Below are 23,802 nucleotides of genomic sequence, written 5' to 3' on the forward strand. Positions count from 1 at the left end.
AGCCAGGACCTCTTTTGACCCCCTCCCTGGGCCAGAAAGAAGCTTCGGGAGTCCTCGCTTGCAGCTCCGGGCTCGAAGAGGGAGACAGTTAAAATCCCACCCCGCTGGAGCCGCACAAGAGAAAATGGGTTTTTGGCAGGGGGTGCTTGCTTGCTTTTATGGTATTTGTTAAGCGCTTAATATGTGTCAGCCACGGTGTAGATACAAGCTAATCGGGTTGGACGCAGTCTGTGTCCCACATGGGGCTCGCAGTCTTAATCCCCGTTTTACAGATCAGGGAACTGAGGCACAGTGAAGTCACTTGCCCAAGGCCCGAGGTAACCCAGCAAAGTGGCGGAGCCAGGTTAGGAACGAAGGCCCTTCTCTGACTCCTAGGCCCGGGCTCTATCCACTAAGCCACGGTGCTTGTCGTGCCGCTCGCTTACACAAGTTCACACACCAAGTTAGGGGACGCACCTCCGGCGTGAACTAGCCTATGTTTCTGTTATCAAGAAAAAAGCCCAAATTTCGGGGATTGAGTTATCTGGCAATCGCATGTATTTCTTCCAGTAAAAATTCCACCTTTTATGATTCAGAAGCCCCCGTAGCCAGCCAGCGAGCTAACGAGGAAGTCGAAATCTCCCCAAACGGGTCCCGCATCCAACCCTGCTTGCAGCAGGATGTGAGTGTCCCTGCCTGCCTCAGTTTCCCCATCTGTGAGAGAATAGTCTTCCCGCCCAAGATCCCACCTGGCCACGAGCCTCGCCTCCCCGTCTCCCACCTAGGGCTCCCGGCTACCCTCCCGCCGAGTCCCTATGGGGTTAACTCGGTTCTCCCGACCACACACTGTCTAGTGTATCCAAATGTCCCCCTCAGGGAGCTGACTGCAGCAGGGTCACAGAGCCGCCGGGGGCCGGAGTCTTTAGGAAAAAAGACAGATTTTTTTTTCACCCCCCCCCCCCTTCGGGGCCTTTTCATATAAAGAGAAGAGCCTCCTAGAGCCAAAAAGCGGGCCAGAAACCCGCCGAGACCTCCCTGGCACTGATGACTGTGGTTAGACTCCAGCCCGCCGGGTCCTGGGATGTGCGTCGCTGGTGGGGCACAGGGCTGGAAAGGCCCGGAGGCGGACCCTCCCCTTGGGCAGACTCTTCCCAGCTCGACTCTGGCCGGGAATTTCTCTGGAGGTTTGCCGGGTGTTGACCCGGGGGGAGGAGAGCGAGCGGAGGGTGGTCGGCCGACGGACGGAGGCGAGAGAGACCCGCCTCTCGGCCGCTTGGTACCAGAGCTGTTAGAGGGAAAGCCCCCCTCGGAGAGGGTGGGCGGCGGGGGGGAGTGCGGGTGGAGTCGGCCCCTCACCCCAGTAGGGCAGTCCAGGTGGAGGTTTCCGGGGCCAGGCCGTGGCGAAGCATGGCTCGGTGGGTAGAGCACGGGCCTGGGAGTCGGAAGGTCACGGGTTCTCATCCGGGCTCTGCCGTTTGTCTGCTTAGGCAAGTCACCGCACATCTTCAGGCCTCAGTTACCTCATCTGTAAAATGGGGATTGAGACCGTGAGCCCCATGGGGGACAGGGCCTGTGTCCAACTTGATTTCCTTATATCCACCCCGCGCTTAGTACAGTGCCTGGCGCATAGTAAGCGCTGAACCGATACCACAATTATTGACGAAATTGATGACATTATTGAGATGAAAGTGGGGAACCATCTTCCCGGCATAAACCTAGGGTACCGCTAAACTAGCACTCCCCCTCAGCATCCCCTTTCCCCCCCACCGCCTTTTCTTTTAAATGGTATCTGTAAAGTGTTTACTTTGAGCCAGGCACTGTACTAAATGCTGGCCACAGTCCATGTCCCAGGTGGGGCTCTCGGTCCCAATTCCCATTTTACAGATGAGGAAACAGGAAGAGAGAAACTGCGTGGCCGCCCAAGGTCCGATAGTGGTGGAGCTGGGATTAGAAGCTCTGACTCCCAGCCCCATGCTTCCCACTAGGCCACACCGCTTCCTCGGCCTACGGGTCTTTAGAGCCTCCTCCTCCGTGCCCCGCAATCAATCAGTCGAGGGCACTTACTGGGCGCTTACCCTGCGCAGAGCACTCTACTAAGCACTTGGGAGAGTACAACAGAAATGGCCATGAAAAGAAATGACAGATGGAAGAAGGAAAGAGGCGTGTAGACATGAGGTAGTACTTAATAGGAAATGCGAAGTATGTAAAGAAGGGTTATGAGAAGGGGTGGGTGTTATAATGCTGAAGGAGCACTTGGGGAATCGAATCAGGGACGACCTCCTGGAGGAGAGGAGATTTCAGAGGGGTTTTGAAGATGGGGAGGGCTGCGTCTGGTGAGCTCTGTGTCTTGGAGAGAGTTCCAGGCGGAGAGAGGGTGTGAGCAAGAGGCCCGTGGCGGGGCAGATGAGAATGCTGCGCAGTGAATAGGTTAGCTTGTGTGACCTTAGATAAGTCACTTCAGTTGTCTGTGCCTCAATTACCTCATCTATAAAATGGGGAATGAGACTGTGAGCCCCACGTGGGACAGGGACTGTGTCCAACCCAATTTGCTCGTATCCACCCCAGTGTTTATTACAGTGCCTGACAAACAGTAAGTGCTGATAAATACCACAATTATTACTAAGTGAACAAAGTTTGTGAGTAGGGGTAAAATGGGGGAAGCAGTAAGTGGCTAAGTAGGAGGGAGACAGCTGGCTTGAATGCCTCATAGCCAAGTGGTTTTGCCCCACCTGGAACCCATCCTTAATTTTGCCTTTGAAAGCCGGAGCGCGAGCCACGTGGGCAACCGTTCTGGCCTGCTGGATTCCGTCTCCCTCCTCCTAACTACGGAGGTCGACCCAGGTCAGGGATACTGAGCTGCTGTGTCCGTGTTCCCTCGTGTGGAGAGACACCACCCCATGATGCTTGGGTTTTCCAGGGCTGCCAGAGCGTGAGCACTGTCGGTGGGCCCTCTGGTCTCCTGGGTCTCGGGGGGTCCCAGGTCTGGGAAGCTGCTGGGAATGTGGGGAAGAGCAGGGTCCAGCCCAGCCTGGTGGTCTTACTCTATCCCCAGCTCACCTTGAGTACCCGGGCAACGTGTCTTAGACTGGGCCTCAGTTTGCCCTACCTAAAAATGAGAGATTGACGTTCCTCTCCGTGTGGGCAGGAATCGGGTCTACCAGTTCTATTGTATTTTTCCCCAAGCGCTTAGTACCATGCTCGGAACACAGTAAGCGCTCAATAAATACCATTGATAGCAGAGGACGTGGGTTCTAATTCTGGCTCCACCACACGTCTGCGGTGTGATCTTGGGCTAGTCACTCTACTTCTCTGGGTCTCCGTTACCTCATCTGTAAAATGGGGATTAAGGCTACGAGCCCCATGTGGAACGGGGACAGTGTCCGACCCGATTAGCTCGTATCTACCCCAGCTCTTAGAGCAGCGCTCGACACGTAGTAAGTAATGAACACCACAATTATTATTTAGCATTATTAGCATCCCCAGGGCCACCCTGAGAAGGAGCCAGGGGGCCAGACTTGCGAGAGGAGAAGCCACACAGAAGTGCGAAGTGTGAAGCCCAGAGAGGGAAATGGCTCCCAAGCCTGAGGGAGTGAGTGTGGACACCCCCCCCCCCCAACCTCCTCAGGAGGGTTGGGTTACCTCCTCAAGACCCTTGATGGTTGTCATGTCTTTGGGGTTACTTCCTCTCCATATGGGCGGGGGGCCAAGGGGTGGGGTAGGGAGAAAGGGGATCCCGCAGGAGAGCCGGAGGATGATTTCTGCTCCATTTCCTGAGGTTTCCTGGCTTTCCACATCAGTAAACAGCTCCCCACTCTCGCAGGCTGCGGCCCGCACTTGTTAAAATCAGCGTGGCCCCGCCATTTGTTTGTAATTGAAACCTCCTCTGAAAGCTTGGGCAGGAAGTGCTGACTCACTGCTTACATTCTCTCCCTCCAAACTTTCAAACATTCCTGTCAACTTTTATTGGAGCCGGGATTGGGGGGAGGGGGACCTTCACGTGGGCTGGAAATCAGAGCCGGGGCCGTCCCCTCCCTCTCCTCCCATACCCAGGGATCCCGTCTTGACGGGTGGGCCCGGGGAGAAGGCCCTCTGGGCAACCACCGGCCCGGTGTCCGGCCCGGTGTCCAACGAGGGGGTCTCGGGTTGAGCCTGGCTTAACAGGAGGCTGTCGGCCCAGCCGGGCGCGGCGGGAACCCGGGTGTGAACAGCGACCTCGATCTTCCGGCCTCCGCGTCCGTCAGTGGCAGAGACCCTTGGGCGGGAGAGCCGCAGTGGGGTTGGTGGGAACGCATCCCCTTCCTCAGGAAGAGTGACCATTTCATTGCTATCCTCCTCATGTCTAGTATCTGGCGAACCACCTGGGGGGACAGAGCCTGGACCGGGGGCGTGGGGGGCCTCACCTGATTTGCCGAACGGCTCCACGGTCCAGTCCTCCGCTCCACTCAGATGGCACATCTCTGCCCGTCAGGCCCGGGCAGTGTCGCTCCCGAAGAGATGGACGAGGGTGAAGGTCGTGGCTGGGGGAGTCAGGAGGCCTGGGGGCCGGCTCCAGCTCTGCCCCTGCACTTCTGTGTATCCTCAGGCAAGTCACTTTAACTCCTCCGGACTTCTTTCTCTAAATTGGGAGTGATAAATTGGCTGCCTCTCCCCCAGGGATGATGTGAGGATAAAATTATCGATCGTATTTGAGCTCTTACCGCGTGCAGAGCACCGCACTAGGCCCTTGAAATGGAAACATAGCCGACAAATTCAAGGTGTTCCCGGTTTTAATCATTATAATAACGGTAGAGCGCCTGGTACATAGCACTGAAATACCACTAAAAACAAAAAACATAAAGGCCCTATTTGTGTTGACCCCAGATATTTCCATGCTGAATTAAAAGTTGTGCGGTGTCTCAGAAAGCTCTTGTGGACAGTGCTTCCTGCCATGTCTTGCACAAATGTGATTAGCTGAGTCTGACCGTGGGACCAATTTCCCAACACTCGGTGTGGATTTGCCCGCTACTGACTATTTCCCTTTGCTTCGGGGAAGCTCTGTTCTCTTTCCCACACTCTGCACAGCACTGGACTCCTTTTACATCTGTCTGTCCTTTACCTCAAACTACCACTTTCTCTGCTTTCCACCCGCCAGTCATTCATTAATTACTTCCAGGAGAAAAACCTGGCCGGGTGATAACCGGGCCGTCGGATCCAGCTGCGGGAGCCGGGCTCCGGTCCGACTCCCCGTACAGCAGGGCGGAGAGGCCCGCCTCATCTCCGGCTCTTCCGGGACGGAGAGCCAGGCGCCGGAAAACCCATTAAACAGGTTTAGCCTGCTGATGCCATTTCTCCCGTAACTGAGGGATGTGTCTACCAACTCTGTGGTATTGTACTCTCCCTAGCGCTTAGCTCAGTTTTCTGCACACGGTAAGTGCTCAATAAATACCACCGATGGACTGATTCTCCCATTTGGCCGCAGACTGCCCCCAGCCCGGGACTCTTCTGAGATCCTGTCTGTTTCCCCGATATTTTCTGTTGGCCTTTTTTAGAGCAACTGCACAAGAGCCCTCAGGGGCTGCTGTTTATTTCCTCTCAAAGGGCCTGACCTATCCCTCCTCTGGGTGCGGGGCGGAGGAGGGGGTGGCTGAAGAGCGACCAGCTCCTTTGTGCTGGCTTCCTCTCTTAGCTGGACCAGTCTGAGAGTGTATTCTATTCTCGCAAGTGCTCAAACACAATTTTAAAAAGTGACAGATGCTAGCACCCATTACTTTTTTCCCGGGTATTTATTACTATATATTACAATAATAATACTACTAATTTGGTATTTAAGTGCTCACTGTGTGCCAGGCAACATACTAAGCGCTGGGGTGGATACAAGCAAATCGAGTTGGACACAGTCCCTCTTGACATGGGGCTCACAGTCTCCATTTTACAGATGAGGTAACTGAGGCACAGAGAAGTCAAGTGACTTGCCCAAGGTCACATAGTAGACAAGTGGCGGAGCCGGAATTAGAACCCACGACCCTCAGACTCCCAGGCCCCGGCTTCATCAACGAGGTCATACTGCTTCTTACTGAGGGTCTGTGTGGAATCTCATCTGGAGAGCTCTAGACGGTAAGCTCGTTACACAGGGAATGTGGCTGCTAATTCTGTTGTATTGTACTCTCCCAAGCGCTTAATACACTGCTCTGCATGTAGTAAACGCTCAGTCAATACCATCGATTGATGGATCTCTAAGAATAGGGTGGGTTCCTACCACGAAAGCAGCCAGAAGCCCCTTCCAGCCTTTGGGTACTCTGACCTCACGATCCTGCAAGCTCGTGGCTGCCATTTGAGTAAACACACACGGACTCACTGAGTGGACTTTAGCCGGTTGGATTCTGCGAGAGAGGGAATTCAACCTTTTTTATGGTCTTCGCTGAGCGCTTGCTATGTGCCAGGCACTGTTCTAAGCGCTCGGGTAGATGCAAGATAATCAGGTTGGACACAATCCTTGTCCCACATGGGGCTCACGGTCTTAATCCCCATTTTACGGATGAGGGAACTGAGGCCCAGAGAAGCGAAGTGACTTGCCTGAGAGGGGAGAGGGGAAATCAAGTGATTAAGAACAATGTACAGATTGAATATTGGCAGGGGGTGGTGGGAAACCAGAGGGGATGGGACCTACAAAGCAGCTATTTGCACAAGGTAACTGATGGAATAACCAGCAAGCCCTCTGTGGGCAGGGAATGTGTCTGTTTATTGTTCTACTGTACTCTCCCAAGCGCTTGGTACGGTGCTTTGCACAAAATAGCGCTCAATAAATACTACATTGAGTAAATGAATGAACCTGTCCTTTTTCAGGGTTGATGGGTTCGGTTCCATCACCAGATTAGCTTCCTCTGAGGAACTGGGTTTGGCTCCTTGGAAATACGGAAGCTACAGTATTATCAGTGTTCTAAGATGCCGACGTCCCAGCAAGCTTGAAGCCAGTGCAGACTGGGAAATTAAACTCTTCCGGAACGCTATTATTATTATCATCATCTCTTCCTTCAGATTGACCTATACCGCTCCCGGCGTAGAGGGCCCACTTGGGGACCAGCTGCTAAACTCAACTGTGGCAGGAGGAACGCTTTAAATTCCTAAATAGATGGCTGGATTGTGGGCTCCGACAGGGCGGGGACAGGAAAAGTTCTTGGATTTTTCTCTGCCTTCGCTGAATGAAGGTCGGAGTAGCTGCTGGTTATTGGGGATAAATGGCAGTTTCCTGCCCAAGTGGGAGCCATATAATTTAAAGGTGTCCTGGAGCAGTGTGACACTTTCTTTTTTATTTTTAACAGAGGGAAAACACGCACCGCTTTTTCATTAAAATAAAGTGAAAAGCTTCTGTATGGCATATGAACTGTAAGTAAGACCAGAGCAGACCCACGCTGTCTATTAAATTCGAAGCTGAAGGTGTCTGCTTACGGGAATTCAAACTGTGCATGAGGTAGCTCCTAAGCAGATTTAATAAACTCTCTGTTGAAGGCATCCAGCACAGTGTGGGAAGTCTGGGTAAAATTTTGAAGTCATTAAGAAACGCACACACAAAATGGACCAGAACACGCAGAATAGATCTGGAATCGCCCAAAAATGCTGCCGCTGAACAAAACGGTTTAGGATTTCGAGTAGAGCAGGATATGGGGTGGAGAGTCTGTCTTTAGCCTGGCACCCAGGCCTCAGGCTGTGGTTTTTCTTTTATCCCCGAGGTCGTGACCTCAGAGCTGTCACATGGAGCCGTCCGCAGCCAGGCCAGGCCTTGGCTCCTCCAGGCTAACTTATTACCACACCTACTTGGATTGCTTATAAAGACCACCCAGCCTCTGAGGAAGGAAGCCGGTCAGCTCTTACACGGAGTAACATTTTGGTCAGTCCATCGTAATGATTGAGGGCTTGTGGTATGGAGAGCGCTGTACCAAGCGCTGGGGAGAGTAACGTCTGCCTCCCACTTTGGACTGTGAGCTCGTTGTGGGCAGGGAAAGTGTTTATTGTTACATCGAACTCTCCCAAGAGCTTCTGCATACAGTAAACGCTCAATAAATATGACTTACTATAATATAAAAGTATAACAGACACATTCCCAAGCTTCATAGAGGATAACATACTCTCATCCTTACTGTGGGCTACCTAAGAATAATAATAACAGTCTTTTTTATGGTATTTCTTAAGCGCTTACTATGTGCCAAGCACTGTCCCAAGCGCTGGGATAGGTACAAGGTAATCAGGTTGGACACAGTCCATGTCCCAAATGGGACTCACAGTCTTCATCCCCATTTTACAGATGCGGTAACAGGCACAGAGAAGTAAAGTGACCTGCCCGAGGTCACACAGCAGCAAGCGGGACCCACAAACGGATCCCAGGTCCTTCCGACTCCCAGGCCCGGGCTCTATCCACTAGGCCACGCTGCTTCTCTGTCTTTGCAGCCTGGGCTGGTTTAAGGGCTACTTGCAATGGTTGCCTTTCATCCCAATCCCTAACCTTGGATCGTTTGATTTCATTATCACCGGAAGCCTGTCGCCTTGGCAGGTCGTGGTTTTTTTCCCGGAAGGGCGAGAAGCTTTAGCACTTTCCCTCTGGCGAAGGGTGGGCTCGTTTTAGGTGCCGGGATCGAGGCAGCTGGCAAAACCCCGGGCTCTAGAACCTTGCCAAAATCACCAACGCTCCCAGCGACCGAGGGGATTTCACACGGAGCGCCTCTCTCCCTTGGCATGGCTCCCAGATTCTTTCTAAAAAGCAAAATGAAGTTTCGAGATATTTAAATGGTTAAGCTGGTTACCAAATTCTGACCAAGTGACTCAGATGGGGTGAGGACAAAATCGCCTCCTCGAGTTTCCAAAAGAGCCATGGCTTCTCTGGGTGGTCTGCTTGGGGCAGACACCTGGTGAGGGGGGAGTGGGGGCGGGGGAAGAGTCTGACTTCTATTCTTGGTTCTACTGGTCACTCTTTGCCTCTACTAGAATGGGGAAAAAAGAATGGCTTTTTTGTGAGTGTTTTTCTCTTAAGGCAAAAAAAAAAAAAGAAAGAGAAGCAGCATGGCCTAGTGGATGGAGCACAGTCCTGGGAGTCCGAAGAACCAGGGACCAAGGTGTTTGTTTTGCCAAACGGTATGCTGAAGAGCAAGAGGATGTGGGTTCTAATCCCGGATCCGCCACTTGAATGCTGTGTGACCTTGGCCAAGCCACCTCTCTGTGCCGCAGTGACGTCATCTGTGAAATGGGAATTAAGACCGTGAGCCTCTCCATGGGCCAACCTGCTTACCTTGTATCTACCCCAATGTTTAGAATAGTGTTTGGCACATAGTAAGCGCTTAACAAATACCATCGTTATTATTATCAACCAGCAGCCGGCGGACATCACTGAGAAAGTGAAGCCAGCGCTCCGTCTTCCCATCGAGAAACGTGGCTTCTCAGCAAGAAATGCAACACGGTGAGGAGGGGGAAGGAGGAGGAACCCAGTGTTCCCCCATCTCCGCTGCCCTGCAGGGTCTCCTCATGCCCTTGGGGTGGGGGGGGGATCTTCTGTCCTCACCTCAAAATGCGGGTGCAGTTCCCGATCCCCAGGAGAGAGGATGGAAACAACTTTGGGGTGTCGATTCAGGTAACCCAGGCTCCACAGGGGAGCCCCAAAGCACTTATGTACATATCTGTCAATTATTTAGATTGTCTCCCCCCCATCCCAGGCGGTAAGCTAGCTGTGGGCGGGGGATATGTCCGTTTACTGTTACACTGTACTCTCCCGCCGGTCCTTCTGGCTCCTAGTCCCGTGCTCTGCCCGTCAGGCCACACAGCTTGAACACGGTCCCTCGCGGGGCTCTCAGTCAGGAAGCCTGTCTGACAGGGGTCATGTCAGCTCTTCCAGCACAGCGCTGCTGCCCTGGGGCACTCTGGGAAAAAAAAAACCAAGATCCGGTCAAATTGAAAACGTTCATAGGCCAGGTCACGGGGGGCAGCGGCTCCGGCCTCAAGTTGTCAACCGGAGGGCCTCCTGTCCGCGTCCCGAAACGGCAGGAAGCAACCCAGTGACTGAGAGGCTGATTAAAAAGCTCCCCTCCTCAGTCATAGCATCACATAAGAGACAATTAGCACATGAATGTATCAGAAACGAGCCCGGCCTGGGGCCGACAAGGCTCCCTCACTGCCCCCTCTCCCGGAGCAGATGCCTAGGAATTTCATACATTTCAAACCCCTTTGGCCTACATGACACCCTAGGGTTCAAAAGGAATGAGATCTTTTTTTTTTTTTTAGCACTTCAAACAAATGGTTCTCAGCTGACTGGCCCAAAAGGGGGACCAAAATAACCAGTGGCCAATGCCTCTTTTGTCGGATGGAAAACAAAGCTGGAAGCATTTGAGCCCTGAAGAATAAGTGTTTTGGTTTTATACAAGGCTGAAATGCGCTCTTCCCCACCCCCCACCCACACGACACACATCCCATCACCTCCCACCTTGTCTGACCTCAGGTGAGTGCTTTCTATACCTGTTTCTCAGTTCTGCCTGGGGCAAATTTCTATCTCTGAGGAATTGCGATCATGGCATTTTATACCAGTACTCCCCAGGGATATATATATATATTTAAAATGGTATTGAAGTGCTTCCTATGTGTCAAATACCGCTCAAGCGCTGGGTTAGGTATAAATTAATTAGGTCAGACACAGTCCCTGTCCCACATGGAGCTCTCAGTCTAAGTAGGAGGGAGAACAGGTATCCCTGCTTTACATTTGAGGAAACTGAGACCCCGAGAAGTGAACTGACTTGCCCAAGGTTACACAGCAAGCAATTTAAACCCAAGTCCTCCTGACTCCCAGTCCCAGACTTTCTCCACCAGGCCCCCCCGGCTTCTCTGGGGCTGTCAGGAGAAATTGAGGACAGGGAATGTGTCTGTTCTGCACACAGTAAGCTTTCAGTAAATACAGTTGAATGAAGTTTAGAATCCTGAATGTCAAAGGGGCCTCTGAAGGCTACCTACTTCCCTCCCTCCAGGGAAGAACCCACCTAAGCCTCCCAGGGTTTCCAGAAATCCATCCTCCTCCAAAGGGGCTTCCACATCTTCTCCTGGTGGCTCACTCCAGAGTTGGGTTTTCCTTTTTTTAAATTGAAAAGTTCTTCTTTATGCCTAGCTTAAATCCCGTATGCTATAGTTTAATCCCATTTCCTCTCGTTCTGTTCTAAGCAGAAATGGAGAACAGCTGGCCTCCGTCCTCTGAAAGAATAACATTTGCAGTGGCCTTTCGGGAAGAAAGTCTGACGTGCTTTTACTGGGTTATTATTAAAGTGCCGGTCTTTTCTGGAGCTCAGAGGTGGGCAGAGTTTCCAGACCCGGGGGCGGGGGCTAATGATCATTCTGTGGGCCTCAGTTCCCTCATCTGTAAAATGGGGATTAAGACTGGAAGCCCCACGTGGGACAAGCGCTTAGTACCCTGCTTTGCACACAGGCAGCACTTAATACAATTGAATGAATGAATGAATGAATGAACAGGGGTTGGGTCCAACCTGATTACCTTTTCTCTACCCCAGTGCTTAGTACAGTGGCCGGGACATAGTAAACACTCAAATAACATTTAAAAAATCTGAAAAGGGCAAGGAGAAAAAGGCAGTGGATGGAAACAGAGAGATACAGGTGGGAGGCGGAGACACACCCTTCCGAAAACGCCCACCGATACCTAAACACACATACGTGTTCTTGGAGTGGGACAATAGTTACAAGGTAAGAGACCAGTGCCTGCCCAACTTTCCCACCCTCCTTGGCCCGTGGAGGAGCTGGGCACCCTTTCTTTGTGGTATTTGTTAAGTGCTTACTATGTGCCAGGCACTGTACTAAGCGTTTGGGTGGATATGGGATAATCGGGTTGGACACAGTCCCACACAGGGCTCATATTCTTAATCCCTGTTTTACTGAGGTGGTCGCTGAGGCACATGATAGTGAAGGGACTTGCCCAAAGTCACACAGCAGACAAGCGGTGGAGTTTGGATTAGAACTCAGGTCCTCCGACTCCCGGGCCCGTGCTCTATCCACGAGGCCCATCGGGTCTTATTACCGCTTCCAGCTGCCAGCTCAGCTTTGGGCAGGATTTCCTGTCTCCTCAACCTCAATCAAAACTGAGGCGTTTATCACGTTTCCAAATTGGATCGGGTGGGGGTGAAATCAAGGATCGGGGAGGGGCGGTCTGCCCCAACGCAGGACAGATGAGTTCGCTAGGTTATCGTCTACTTCGGAAACCCGTCCTATCACCGCCGCTTTTGAGGATCGCTTCTCAACCCATTCCCAGAATCCTCCCCATCACGCTGTGCCACTGCCCCTGCTGCACTCGTGGCCTCTTTCTTTTATTTTTGGGCCCGGTCTTTCTGGTTTGGTTAGTGGTTCTTTTACTATTGAATTTCTTCCTTCCTCTCCTCAAAAGAACCAATCTTCCAGTCAAAAAATCCACATGTGAACGGGCCAAACCCACCGGTTTCCTTCCAACGCTGAGGTGGCCCCAGATTGTTACGATAAAAGGCCCCGTCGCCCCATCCCCTCCCGTTCTGAGCGAAAACCGGGGAAGGACACATTCGTGCCGCTTAGACGTAGCGGCATCCTGGATTTGTTTTTCAGAAACGGACAGTTTGGACCGGGACAGACAGGGCCAGCTCCTTTGACACGGCCGAGTGAGATAAGCGATAGGGGTCGGCGGGCACCGAGGATCTCTCGGTTTACCTTTTCGAGAACCAGACTGAGGGCACGGAAGAGCCGTAGCACAAAATTCATCATCCTGCCAGGAAGGCAGCTATCTTCCGTTCCCGTGAGAGTTCGAAGCGGCCTAAACTAATTTGCGGCGTCTTGTTTTCCGAATTAAGACCGGTCTTCTTTCCGTAAAAGTAATACAATATCCCGGGCTCTCAAAATGATGGGTTTGGTTTGTAATTTAAATAGTGAGGGGAAACCCCTTTTGGTGAAATTCCAGGCCGGGGCTCGACGAGAGCGAGGGAAGGGGTTTCTACTCCTCCTGTCGCTTCTCAAAGTATTAAACAGAGGCTCGTGAGAGGGATTTTACAGAGAGAGAGAGTCAAATACCAAATTCTGACCACTTCTACTTTGACTTACAATTGTAAATCTGCCAACTCCATCTAAAGGCCTGGAAGATATGATCTTCAATTTAGAAACAAGGCAAAACCACTGAATTGATGAAGCCCCCAATTTTCAAGTCAGATCTCACAATTTGGGAGGCAACGACCAGATGCCAACAGTGAAAACCACTGACATTTGATCGGAGCCTCTCATAAAATTCACACGTGCCCAAAGAGGAACATCCCAAAACCTAATTAATGAATGCTTTTCCAAGTCAAACTTCTTGGAAACTTTAAACAAACACTGAAGTTTCCTCCTACTCGGGAAGAAATAGATATATTTTCCATATGTATACAGTGATTTATTAGGAATCTATTAGACAAGAGCTGTGCAAAATTAGAATAACTACTGTATCTGTTAAGCACTAACTGTGTGTCAAACACTGTACTAAGTGTTGGGATACAATCAGGTCCCACACAGGGCTCCCAGTCCCAGGAGGAAGGAGAACAGGTTTTGAATCCCCATTTTACAGATGAGGGAACTGAGGCGGAGAGAAGGGAAGTGATTTGTCCAAGGTTGAACAGCAGATGTGTGGCGGAGCCAGGATTGGAATCCAGGCCCGGGCTCTTTCCACTAGGCCATTCATTCATTCAATTGTATTTATTGAGTGCTTACTGTGTGCAGAGCACTGTACTAAGCCCTTGGAGTGTACAATTGGGCAACAGATAGAGACAATCTCCACCCAACAACAGGCTCACAGTCTAGAAGGGGGAGACAGACAACAAAACAAAACAAGTAGACAGGCATCCAGGCCACTTTCCTAAAAACCCAAAAAGCTCCCAATAGATGTCTTAGGGATAAATGAGACCATCTCCTTTCCCCTTTATTTTATTTTATCGATTAAAAAGAAAATGCCCAACCCTATTTGCAATCGGAAGCCAAGAACAATGAATGTATTTCACACTGGGGTAAATGTCTTCACACCCCGATTCCGTTTACGGTACAGACCGATTCTGGTTTTGATCCACATGTACCTATTATATTTTGCCTGAATTATAGGGGCTTTTTTCCTTTTAAATGATATTTGTTCAGTGCATACCGTGTGCCCGGCACAAGTTCTGGGGTATATACTGGCTAATCAGGGTTGGATCCAATCCCTGTCCCAAGTGGGGCTCAGTCTTAGTCCCCCATTTTACAGATGGGGGAACTGAGGCCCAGAGAAGTGAAGTGACTTGCCTAAGGGCCAAAAGCAGACAAGCGGCAGAGCCGGGGGATTAGAACCCAGGCCCGTGCGCTTTCCTCTAGGCCACATCGCATCTTGAGAAAGCTCTCGAAGTCTCTGTCTTTGAAAAGGGATTCGAATAATTTCAGAGCTCCCTCGACCGGATGGCCTGAAATTACCCATGTGGCTCAGTGGAAAGAGTCCGGGCTTGGGAGTCAGAGGTCATGGGTTCGGATCCTGGCTCCGCCGCTTGTCAGCTGTGTGACTGTGGTCAAGTCACTTCACTTCTCTGGGCCTCAGTTATCTCATCTGTAAAATGGGGATTAAGGCTGTGAGCCTCATGTGGGACAACCTGATGACCCTGTATCGACCCCAGCGCTTAGAACAGCGCTCTGCACATAGTAAGCGCTTAAATACCAACATTATTATTGTTATTATTACGATGTCCGACTTTGCTTTCGCATCCAGTCAGAGCTCTTCGGGGACCCTTGACTCGACAGTTTCCTAGAATACAAGTGGATCGAGGTCAAAAGCGTGACTCGTCCTTGTAAATCATTCCTATCGATCTAGTACTATAAAAATGCGTTCTATTGAATGTCTTGTGCAAAGAGAGAGTCATTTCCCACGCCCGGGCCAATATCCTGAAGTTCAGACCAAACCATCAGCGGAGCCCTTCCAGATCATCGAATATTCCCAGTTGCAGATGGGAATGAGTTTATCAGAAGGGAGTTTCGAAACAACAACTGTAACATTCAGTTTGGGAGCAGTGGCAACAGGGAGACACACGCAGAAAGGAAATCGAGTCATCTGAGCAAGGAAATACCCTCTCGGGATGTACCGATCCAAAAATCCCTCAAGTAGTAGAGCATCCAGTTTATTTGTACAGAGGCTTTCCGGGAGGAATGCTGTTTGGTTATTTTTTTTAAAAAAATCACAAATTGCTAGTTCTCTGCATCCAATTAAGCTGAAGCGGACACAGTTGAAGTCAACACTAAATTACTCTGCCTCCGTCCCATTTAATTCAGGTTTACCGCGATGCGATCACAAGACTGAAAAATGCGGGTGACAAACAAGAACTATCATCCCTCCCCTCCACCCCAAAGAAATAAAATTCTGAAAGACTGCCTTGAAGAGTGTGAGGGACAAACACGACCTTCAACAAACGTTATGTGAGTTCATAATATATACACAAATGGCTATTTTTTCTGCCCTCAAATGCTATTTGTCTTTTTAAATTAACACATGTTCATTCACTTTGTCCACTGAAATTTTCTTTCACAGCAATGGCAATTACTGGGCTCACGCTGTGGTCAACGCATTGTACTAAGCACTTGGGAAATAGAAACCAAGTGATGTTTTCCCCGCCCTCAAGGAGCTTATGATCTAAATTTCTTTGCAGGAGCAAGTTCTGAGTTCACCTTGGGTGAGCGCTTTTATGCTGGTAACATATTATAATAATAATGGTATTTTGTTAAGCACTTACTAAGTGCTGAGCACTGTTCTAAGTGCCAGGAGGGGTCTAGTGGATAGACCCCGGCCCTGAGAGTCAGAAGGACCTAGGTTGTGATCCCTGTGTGACCTAGGACAAGTCACTTCACGTCTCTGTGCCTTAGTTACCTCACCTGTAAAATGGGGATTAAGATTGCGAGCCCCATGTGGGGCAGCGTCTCTGTCCCACCCAATTTATCTTGTATCTACTCCAGCGTTTAGAACACTGCCTGGCACAAAGTAAGCACTTAATACCACAATTATTTCTGTTATTTCCCTGCTGCAAGTCATAAGCCCATTCTTCTTAAAAAACAGTTCAGGCTCTGTGCATTTATTTAGCTTTTAATATGGGTAAAGCACCATACTAAGCATTTAGGAGAGGACAATACAGCAGAGTTGGCAGTCACATCCCCTGTCCTATTTTACTAAGTGTTTTCAGTCAGCGCTTAGAAATACCATCAATATTATTATTATTATTACATGCTTTGGATATGTTGTCTTCCGGCAAGAGTGGGAAGCCTTCCCTCAGAGCACTTAAAACAGTGCTTGGCACATAGTAAGCGCTTAAATACCATTCGGAGACTAGGTCCCACCTAATTATAATGTATTTCTTTCAATATTTGGATTTGTGTTTGCCACATGGAAAGCGCTTAAACTTAGTTAAGGAACAAAGTAAGAGTGTGTTCTAGTTAAGCCCGTTGTGGGCAGGGATGATCTCTCTTTATTGCTGAATTGTACTTTCCAAGCGCTCAGTACAGTGCTCTACACAGAGTACGCCTTCGATAGATAGGATTGAATGAATAGAACAGAATCCACAAATTGGCTCAAGTCTCTTGGGGAAAAAATGGTTGTCTCGCATGTTCACGGCGTCAGTCATGGCATTATGGTGCTATACTCCCCACCCTCTACCTTACTGCATGGGACTTGCGTGTTTTATTAATTTTTCAGGAGTCATGAGAGTGAAATGGCGACAAGTCGAAAGGGCTGTGAAGCATTCCACCAGCGATGGGCAGAATAACTTGGTGAGATGGTACAGTGCTCTGCACATAGTAAGTACTTACTAAATATGATAAGTTCATAAGTGATAAGTTCAGACCATCTTCCCCCAACCTAAACAACACTATCAACCAATTAAATTGCATGAATGAAATTATCTCCAATTACTTTAACACTACTTTAACGCGACTTTCCCATAGTATGACAAGCTTCAGTTTTTAACAGATGAGGAAACTGAGGCCCAGACCCGTGAAGTGACTTGTCCAAGGTCGCACAGCCGACAAGGGGAGGGCAGTGGATTAGAACCCATGACCTTCTGACTCCCAGGCCTGTCCTCTATCCACTACCCCATGCTGCTTCAAAATGAAGATTCAACATCTTTCTCCTATGTAGATGGTGCCCCCACCATGGGAATTGATTATTGATTCTATTTATTGCTATTGTTTTTGTCTATCTCCCCCGATTAGGGAATTGATTATTGATTCTATTGATTGCAATTGTTTTTGTCTGTCTCCCCCATTAGACTGTAAGCCTGTCAATGGGCAGGGACTGTCTCTGTTGCCGATTTGTACATTTCAAGCGCTTAATACGGTGCTCTGCACATAGTAAGCGCTCAATAAATACTAATGAATGAATGAATGACCTTCTAATGATAATAATGATGTTATTTGTTAAGCACTTTGTATGTGCCAAGCACTGTGCTAGATACAAAGTGGTCCCACGTAGGGCTCCCACTCTTAACCCCCATTTTACAGATGGGGCAACTGAGGCCCAGAGAAGTGACTTACCCAAGCTCACCCAGCAGGCACGTGGCAGAGTGGGGGATTAGAACCCACGACCTCTGACTCCCAAGCCCGGGCCTTTCCACCCCAGCGCTTAGGACAGTGCTAAGAAGCACTTAATAAAGTCCATTATTACTGGGCAGAGATGGTCACTCGGTGCAGCACTGGCCTCGCCCAAGCGCTCAGCACAGTGCTGCGCACCCAGGAAGCGCTTAGGACAGGCGATCGGGTAAATAAATCGCTGCAGCAGAACAACCCACCCCCACCAAAGCGGAGCGCAAGTCCTCGTGGGCGCCTACTACAGCGCACGGCAGCGAGCAAGCGCTCAATAAAGGGGACCGGTTGATTGACAGGCCGGGGGAGGGGGGGGCCCAACCCCGCCAGAGGGGGCGGGGCCGCGCAGGCGCTTTGCGTCCCCTCCCCCCCCACCGTGCGCGCGAGCCGCGCAGGCGCTTTGCGTCGCCTCCCCGCACGCCGCGGCGCGAGCGCCCCCCCCCCCCCCGACCCCGGGTCCGCGCGGGCCGCGCAGGCGCTTTGCGTCCCCTCCCCCCCACCGTGCGCGCGAGCCGCGCAGGCGCTTTGCGTCGCCTCCCCGCACGCCGCGGCGCGAGCGCCCCCCCCCCCCCGACCCCGGGTCCGCGCGGGCCGCGCAGGCGCTTTGCGTGGCCTCCCCGCGCGCCGCGGCGCGAGCGCCCCCCCCCCCCGCACCGTCCGCGCGGGCCGCGCAGGCGCCGTCGGCCCCTTCCCCGAGCGGCGCGCGCATGCGGCCTAGGGCGGGCGGCGCCATTGGGCTGTCAACCCCCGCCGGGCCCTGGCTGCGTGAGGTAAGGCGCCCGCCCCTCGCCCCTTCCGCCGTCTGTCCGTCTCTGAGGGGCTGGGGGGGCGAAGGGGGGTCACGGCGGGACCCTCAGGGTCGAAGGCCGCGGGCCGCCGGCGGTTCTGGGCCCCCCCCCCCCCCACCAGACTCTTCATTAAGTGTCAGGTCCTTACTATGCGCTGAGCCCTGTTCTCAACGCTGCAGGGGAGGGGATGATGATAACGTCCGAGCCGCCCTGCTGCCATTATAATGTTGGTGTTTGTGAAGCGCTGACTCGGTGCAGAGCACTGTACTAAGCGCTGGGGGAGAGACAGGGGCATCAGGTGGTCCCACGTGGGGCTCCCAGTCGCCACCCCCATTTTCCAGAGGAGGGAACTGAGGCCCAGAGAAGTGAGTGGCCCCCCGGTCATCCAGCTGACAAGTGGCATAATAATGTTGGTATTTGTGAAGCGCCGACTCGGTGCAGAGCACTGTTCTAAGCGCTGGGGGAGAGACAGGGTCATCGGGTGGTCCCACGAGAGGCTCAGTCTTCATCCCCATTTTACAGATGAGGTCACTGAGGCCCAGAGAATAATAATAATGTTGGTATCTGTTAAGCGCTTACTATGTGCAGAGCACTGTTCTAAGCGCTGGGGGAGAGACAGGGTCATCGGGTTGTCCCACGGGAGGCTCCCAAGTGAAGTGACTTGCCCAAAGTCACCCAGCTGACAGGTGTCAGAGTCAGGATTAGAACCCATGACCCTCGACCCCCAAGCCCAGGCTCTTTCCACTGAGCCACGCTGCTTCACACTGCTCTAGTGCTTCATTGCTCTAGTGCAATCATAATAATAGCGATGGCATTTGTCACGCGCTTACTATGTGCCAAACACTGTGCTAAGCGTTGGGGGAGATACGAGGTCACCACACTGTAATAATAATGGCATTTCTTCAGCGGTTACTCTGCTTCTAAGTGCTGGGGGGATACAAGGTGATCAGGTTGTCCCACGCAAGGCTCGCAGTCTTCTCCCATTTTACAGATGAGGTCACTGAGGCCCAGAGAAGTGAAGTGACTTGCCCAAAGCCGCACAGCTGACGTGGCGGAGCGGGGATTAGAACCCACGACCTCCGACTCCCCAGCCCGGGCTCTCCCACGTGGGGCTCACGGCCTCATTCCCCATTTTGCAGATGAGGGGGCCGAGGCCCAGAGAAGTGAAGGGACTTGTCCCAAGGTCGCACAGCAGGCAAGTGGGGGAGACTGGATTAGAACCCAGGTCCTTCTGATGCCCGGGCCCTCTCTCTCCCCACTAGCCCATGCTGAGCGTTCGTCACGTAGACGCCTTCTTATGATGCCCAAAAAAAATGACCTACCATTGCAAGGCATCGTCTCTGTGTGGTACAACTAGCAGTTGGTTGAGGGAGAGAATAATTTAAGAGGATTAATCGTTACGGTGAGCGCTTCTTATGAGAACTGTTATTTACAGTTTCGGGAAGGAGCCTTTGGTACCTGCGATACAAGGAATGATCGGTTTTGTTAAGCGTTGGAATTGTGTAATAGTTCAGGGGCTTTAAGTGTCTTAGCATCCTCAACTGATGTACAGATTATAAGGATTAGTTTCCATACAGTCTAGTTCACAGGCCTAAATCTGTACGGTTAATATCGTTGCCTCTCAAGACGTCTCCCTCCTGCTTTCAAAAGCAGCTCCAAACTCCAAACTCTCCTCTCAACCTCAAATCTCCTGTCTCAAGTATGTCTCTACGTGGACGTCCCCCTGAAATTCTCAGATTCCCCATGTCCCAAACCCTGTATTTCCCTCCCCGTTCCCCACTTTCACCTAACTTTTCCATCAGAGTTGACACCACGACCATCCTCCCGTCTCCGAAGCCTGTAACCGCGACATTAACCGTGGCTCCTCCCTCTGTCTCCCGTCAAATCCCGCCGTTTTTTCCTCCCTTTCCTCTCCGTCCAGACTGCGGCCACGCTGGTCCAGGCGCTTGTCGTATCCCAACTTTCCTACCGCCTCAGCTTCCTCGTTGATATCCCTGCCTCCCATCTCGCCGCTGTCCAGCCTGCTTCCCGGATCGTCTTTCTAAAACTCCATCCTGCACGTGTCTCCCCCTTCCTCAATCGGTGACATTTATCGAATACCTACGGTCTGCGGAACGTTGTTCTAGGCCCGGGGAGAGGGCAGTAGATTTAGAAGACACGCCCCCTGCCCTCGAGGAGCTTGCAGTCCGGCAGGGGAGACGGACTTGAAATTACAGCCGGGGTTCTCGGTATCACCGGGTCCTGGCTACTTCAAGGGAGGGTGGAGAGCGGGGTTTTTCTTGAATTAGCAATTCACCGGTGCTTCGGCACGAGACCACGAAATCAGGCCGGGTTTGTTGGGGCTCCCGCTTTCTAGAGACTCATTCTAGGATGATACAGTTTCGAAGGAGTGGCCCGGACCACTCCTCGTCAAGGAGAAATTCTTGGGCATTGGCTTTAAGGCATTCATTTGGCTCCGTCTCTCCCCGCTTCTTATCCACCGTCTTCTCCCACTACTCCCCAGCTCACGTGTTTTGTACATATCAAGCTAATTTACTTTGCCTCACTCACATCTCTCCCTCCACCAGCCTCTTACCCACGCCCTTCCTTCCCCCTTCCAAAAATAATAATGTCGGTATCTGTTAAGCGCTTACTATGTGCAGAGCACTGTTGTAAGCGCTGGGGGAGATACAGGGTCATCAGGTTGTCCCACGTCAGACTCACTGTTAATCCCCGTTTTACAGATGAGGTCACTGAGGCACGGAGAAGTGAAGTGACTTTCCCACAGTCACCCGGCTGACAGGTGGCAGAGCTGGGATTCGAACCCATGACCTCTGACTCCCAAGCCCGGGCTCTTGCCACTGAGCCATGCTGCTTCTCATGCTTCTACAAGTCAGTAGATTGGACGCAGTCCGTGTCCCACGACTCAAGTAGGAGGGAGAACTATAAGCTCCCTAAGGGAAGGGGTCGGGTCTGCTAATTCTAGCGCACTCCCTTAAGCGCTTCGTACAGAGTTCCGCACTCCGAGGTGCTCAGTAAATACTCGTGATTGTTCGACTGACTTATAGCTGAAGGAGTTGATCGGTGGAGACTCCTGACTTCTTAAAGGCTCTGCGTTTTTCCAGAATTGTTTTCAGTGGCTTGTCAGCGTTCTTAAGCATTCCATTGTCTATGGAAGTATCGCCCTCTTTACTTTTCATCTATAAACGTTTACCGTTTTTCATATTTTTCGAGCAATAAGAACCTAGTCGGCGAGGGGTAAGTGTGAGAAGGTGAAAGGAAGACACAGTGCAGGAATGTTATGAAATGTACACTTTTGATGAAGAAACCCTGTTCGGGTGTCGCGATGAAGAATAGCAATATTATTTTAACATTTGAGTCCCATCTGTGTTCTGAATAGATTTAGACCCGTTCCAAATCTGGGTTATCGTTACCCAGGCTGCTAAATACAAAGGCCTATGCCTTTTTGTTGACATGAAAAGTTTTAAGCAATCCCCTTCACCCTTCAGTGAATTAGTATTTATTGAGTGCCTTCTGTGTGCAGAACATGGCGTTAAAGCCACCGTTACCAATATCCTAGGGATGACGCTCAGCGACGTCAGCATCAACAGCCAAAATGAAAGTAGGATTGGGTCGTAGTGGTCTGTAGTCTGTTGTCATTGATTTCTTTTTTTTAACCTTCCCGCAACACAGAATATTTTTAGGATTTGTCGATTTCTTGGAGGCCCCAGGCTTGTATGTGATGGTGCTTCCTGACACCCCCACTCTGCATTTTCAGGTTCAAGATGGAGTTTCAAGCCGTGGTGATGGCAGTCGGAGGAGGGTCACGGATGATGGACTTGACTTCCAGTATCCCCAAGCCCCTGCTTCCAGTGGGCAATAAACCTTTAATCTGGTACCCGCTCAACCTGCTCGAACGAGTCGGATTTGAAGGTGAGTCGCGGCCGTAAGATGCCGTCATAAAAGAGCGGTTTGAAGCTCTGTAATAAAATTCCCGGTTCCAGGTCAGACCGCCCTCCGTCGGCACTGCGATGCTGGCTTCTTAACCGGGACGCTTAAGACGTCATACAATGCTTCGAAGGTATCAATTGGATGGCGTGGTGTCAGGGAGACACCCAGTTTTGGCAGCGGTGTTTAGAGGTTAGCTTGAAGCTAATTAAACGTTTTCTTCAAGGAGAGCGTGAGTAGCGTGGTCAGTTCTGCAGTTCTGCATGTTTTCACTGCACGTTTGGGGGTGAAAACCATTGAGAAATTAGGGAATCTTCCTCCGACGACACTCACGTGTCAGGATGAGACGCGGTGCGGTCTTGGAAGAAGTGGCCGTGCCCATTTGCCCGGCTTCCATCAAGGCGGAGAGTACTAAAATGTGATTTCTCCTCCACCAAAGGTCCATCAAAAACAGTTCTCGTGTTCCAGGAGAACCGGCTGTATCGTGTTGCCGGAAAGATCTGAAATTCCCGATAGGGCCCTCAAGCAAGAGCGATTCAGAATCTGACGAGTTAAAAGGAAAGAACGAAGTTGAGAAATTCATGTTTTCATCGAGTCTGTTAATAAAGAAGAGTATCCAAAGGGGCAGCTCATTGGAGAGGAGGACAAAATCGTCATCCCGATCAATACGATCAACCGGCTCTTTTCCGCGGTCGTCCCTTTATGGAAAAGCGTTTGGCCTCGCTGTCTTGATTTTGTTCAAGGGCCCCTCCGTACAGATGTGAAGCTAGGCAGATGCCTCCTCTTGAAGTGTTTCGATGCAGGTGTGGTTTTAGTTGGCTGCTGCTGCAGGCTTGCGCTTTCATTTAAAAGCAATATTCCCCCGCAGGGCACTCAGTTTCACGGAGCAGGTGGTGCCCACGGGACACGCCGACGGGCCAGGGAGGATCAAAGATCGGGGCGGAAAGTGCAGGCGGTAATTAGGGGCAGGAGAGACTGTTTCAGGGGAAAGGAGCCAAGACCCACAGTCATTGGTGAAGGGGGAAGAGGGCAAGGACCTGAAATGATTGGGAGGGGATAATGATATCGAGCTGTGATGGGGAACCGCAAATGGAAAAATAAAGGAAGTCTGCAAAATTTGGCCCGTTGACGGGGGGAGTTCATGCCAGGAAAAGTTTGCAAATCATTGGAAAGGAACCATTCCTAGAAGGCTCACCGCCCACTGGAGTAGAAACCCCTTGAGGCCAGGGATTGTCTTCGAACTGGATCGTTTTCAACACGGTGCGCTGGACACAGGCACTCATTAAACGCGAGTTTAATTGTGGGGGGATGTTCAGAGACAGAGTCTGTTTTCTTGAAGCACTCAGCGATTTGAATAGGTCATTGGCTGCCAAGCACGCAGGCAAAATCCTCCCCTTTCCAATCCCGAACCAAACCTCCTCCTGGGTCGTTCATTTGAAGCTCAGCCCAACCCTCAGCCGAGTGCTTCTCGCTGAAATATGGGTCCCGTGACGCTAAAGCAGGTTCCTCGGGGTGGAGAGTCTAACAG

The 23,802-nt window shown here is 51.2% G+C and overlaps 1 protein-coding gene and 1 long non-coding RNA gene across 4 annotated transcripts in view; one reads left to right on the top strand and one right to left on the bottom strand.

Moving 5' to 3' along the window:
- Nucleotides 1-1,459: 1,459 nt before the first annotated feature.
- LOC114805507 lies at nucleotides 1,460-17,548 on the bottom strand. The gene is made up of 4 exons (XR_003753480.2): nucleotides 17,512-17,548; nucleotides 9,702-9,860; nucleotides 4,380-4,594; nucleotides 1,460-1,504 (listed from the first exon to the last, which is right to left on the bottom strand). It is a non-coding gene; the product is annotated as an uncharacterized LOC114805507 (long non-coding RNA).
- Nucleotides 17,549-18,258: 710 nt separating this feature from the next.
- EIF2B3 (eukaryotic translation initiation factor 2B subunit gamma) overlaps nucleotides 18,259-23,802 on the top strand; it is a 128,683-nt gene continuing 123,139 nt past the window's right edge. For all 3 annotated transcript variants that reach the window (XM_029046837.1, XM_029046839.1, XM_029046838.1), the window contains exons 1-2: nucleotides 18,259-18,329; nucleotides 22,105-22,259. In XM_029046837.1, coding sequence (XP_028902670.1) covers nucleotides 22,112-22,259 — 148 coding nt within the window. In that variant the 5' untranslated portion in view covers nucleotides 18,259-18,329; nucleotides 22,105-22,111. The remainder of the gene's footprint in view (nucleotides 18,330-22,104; nucleotides 22,260-23,802) is intronic.

The sequence above is a fragment of the Ornithorhynchus anatinus genome, chromosome 18, assembly GCF_004115215.2.
Source record: "Ornithorhynchus anatinus isolate Pmale09 chromosome 18, mOrnAna1.pri.v4, whole genome shotgun sequence".
In the NCBI taxonomy this organism is placed as follows: Eukaryota; Metazoa; Chordata; class Mammalia; order Monotremata; family Ornithorhynchidae; genus Ornithorhynchus; species Ornithorhynchus anatinus.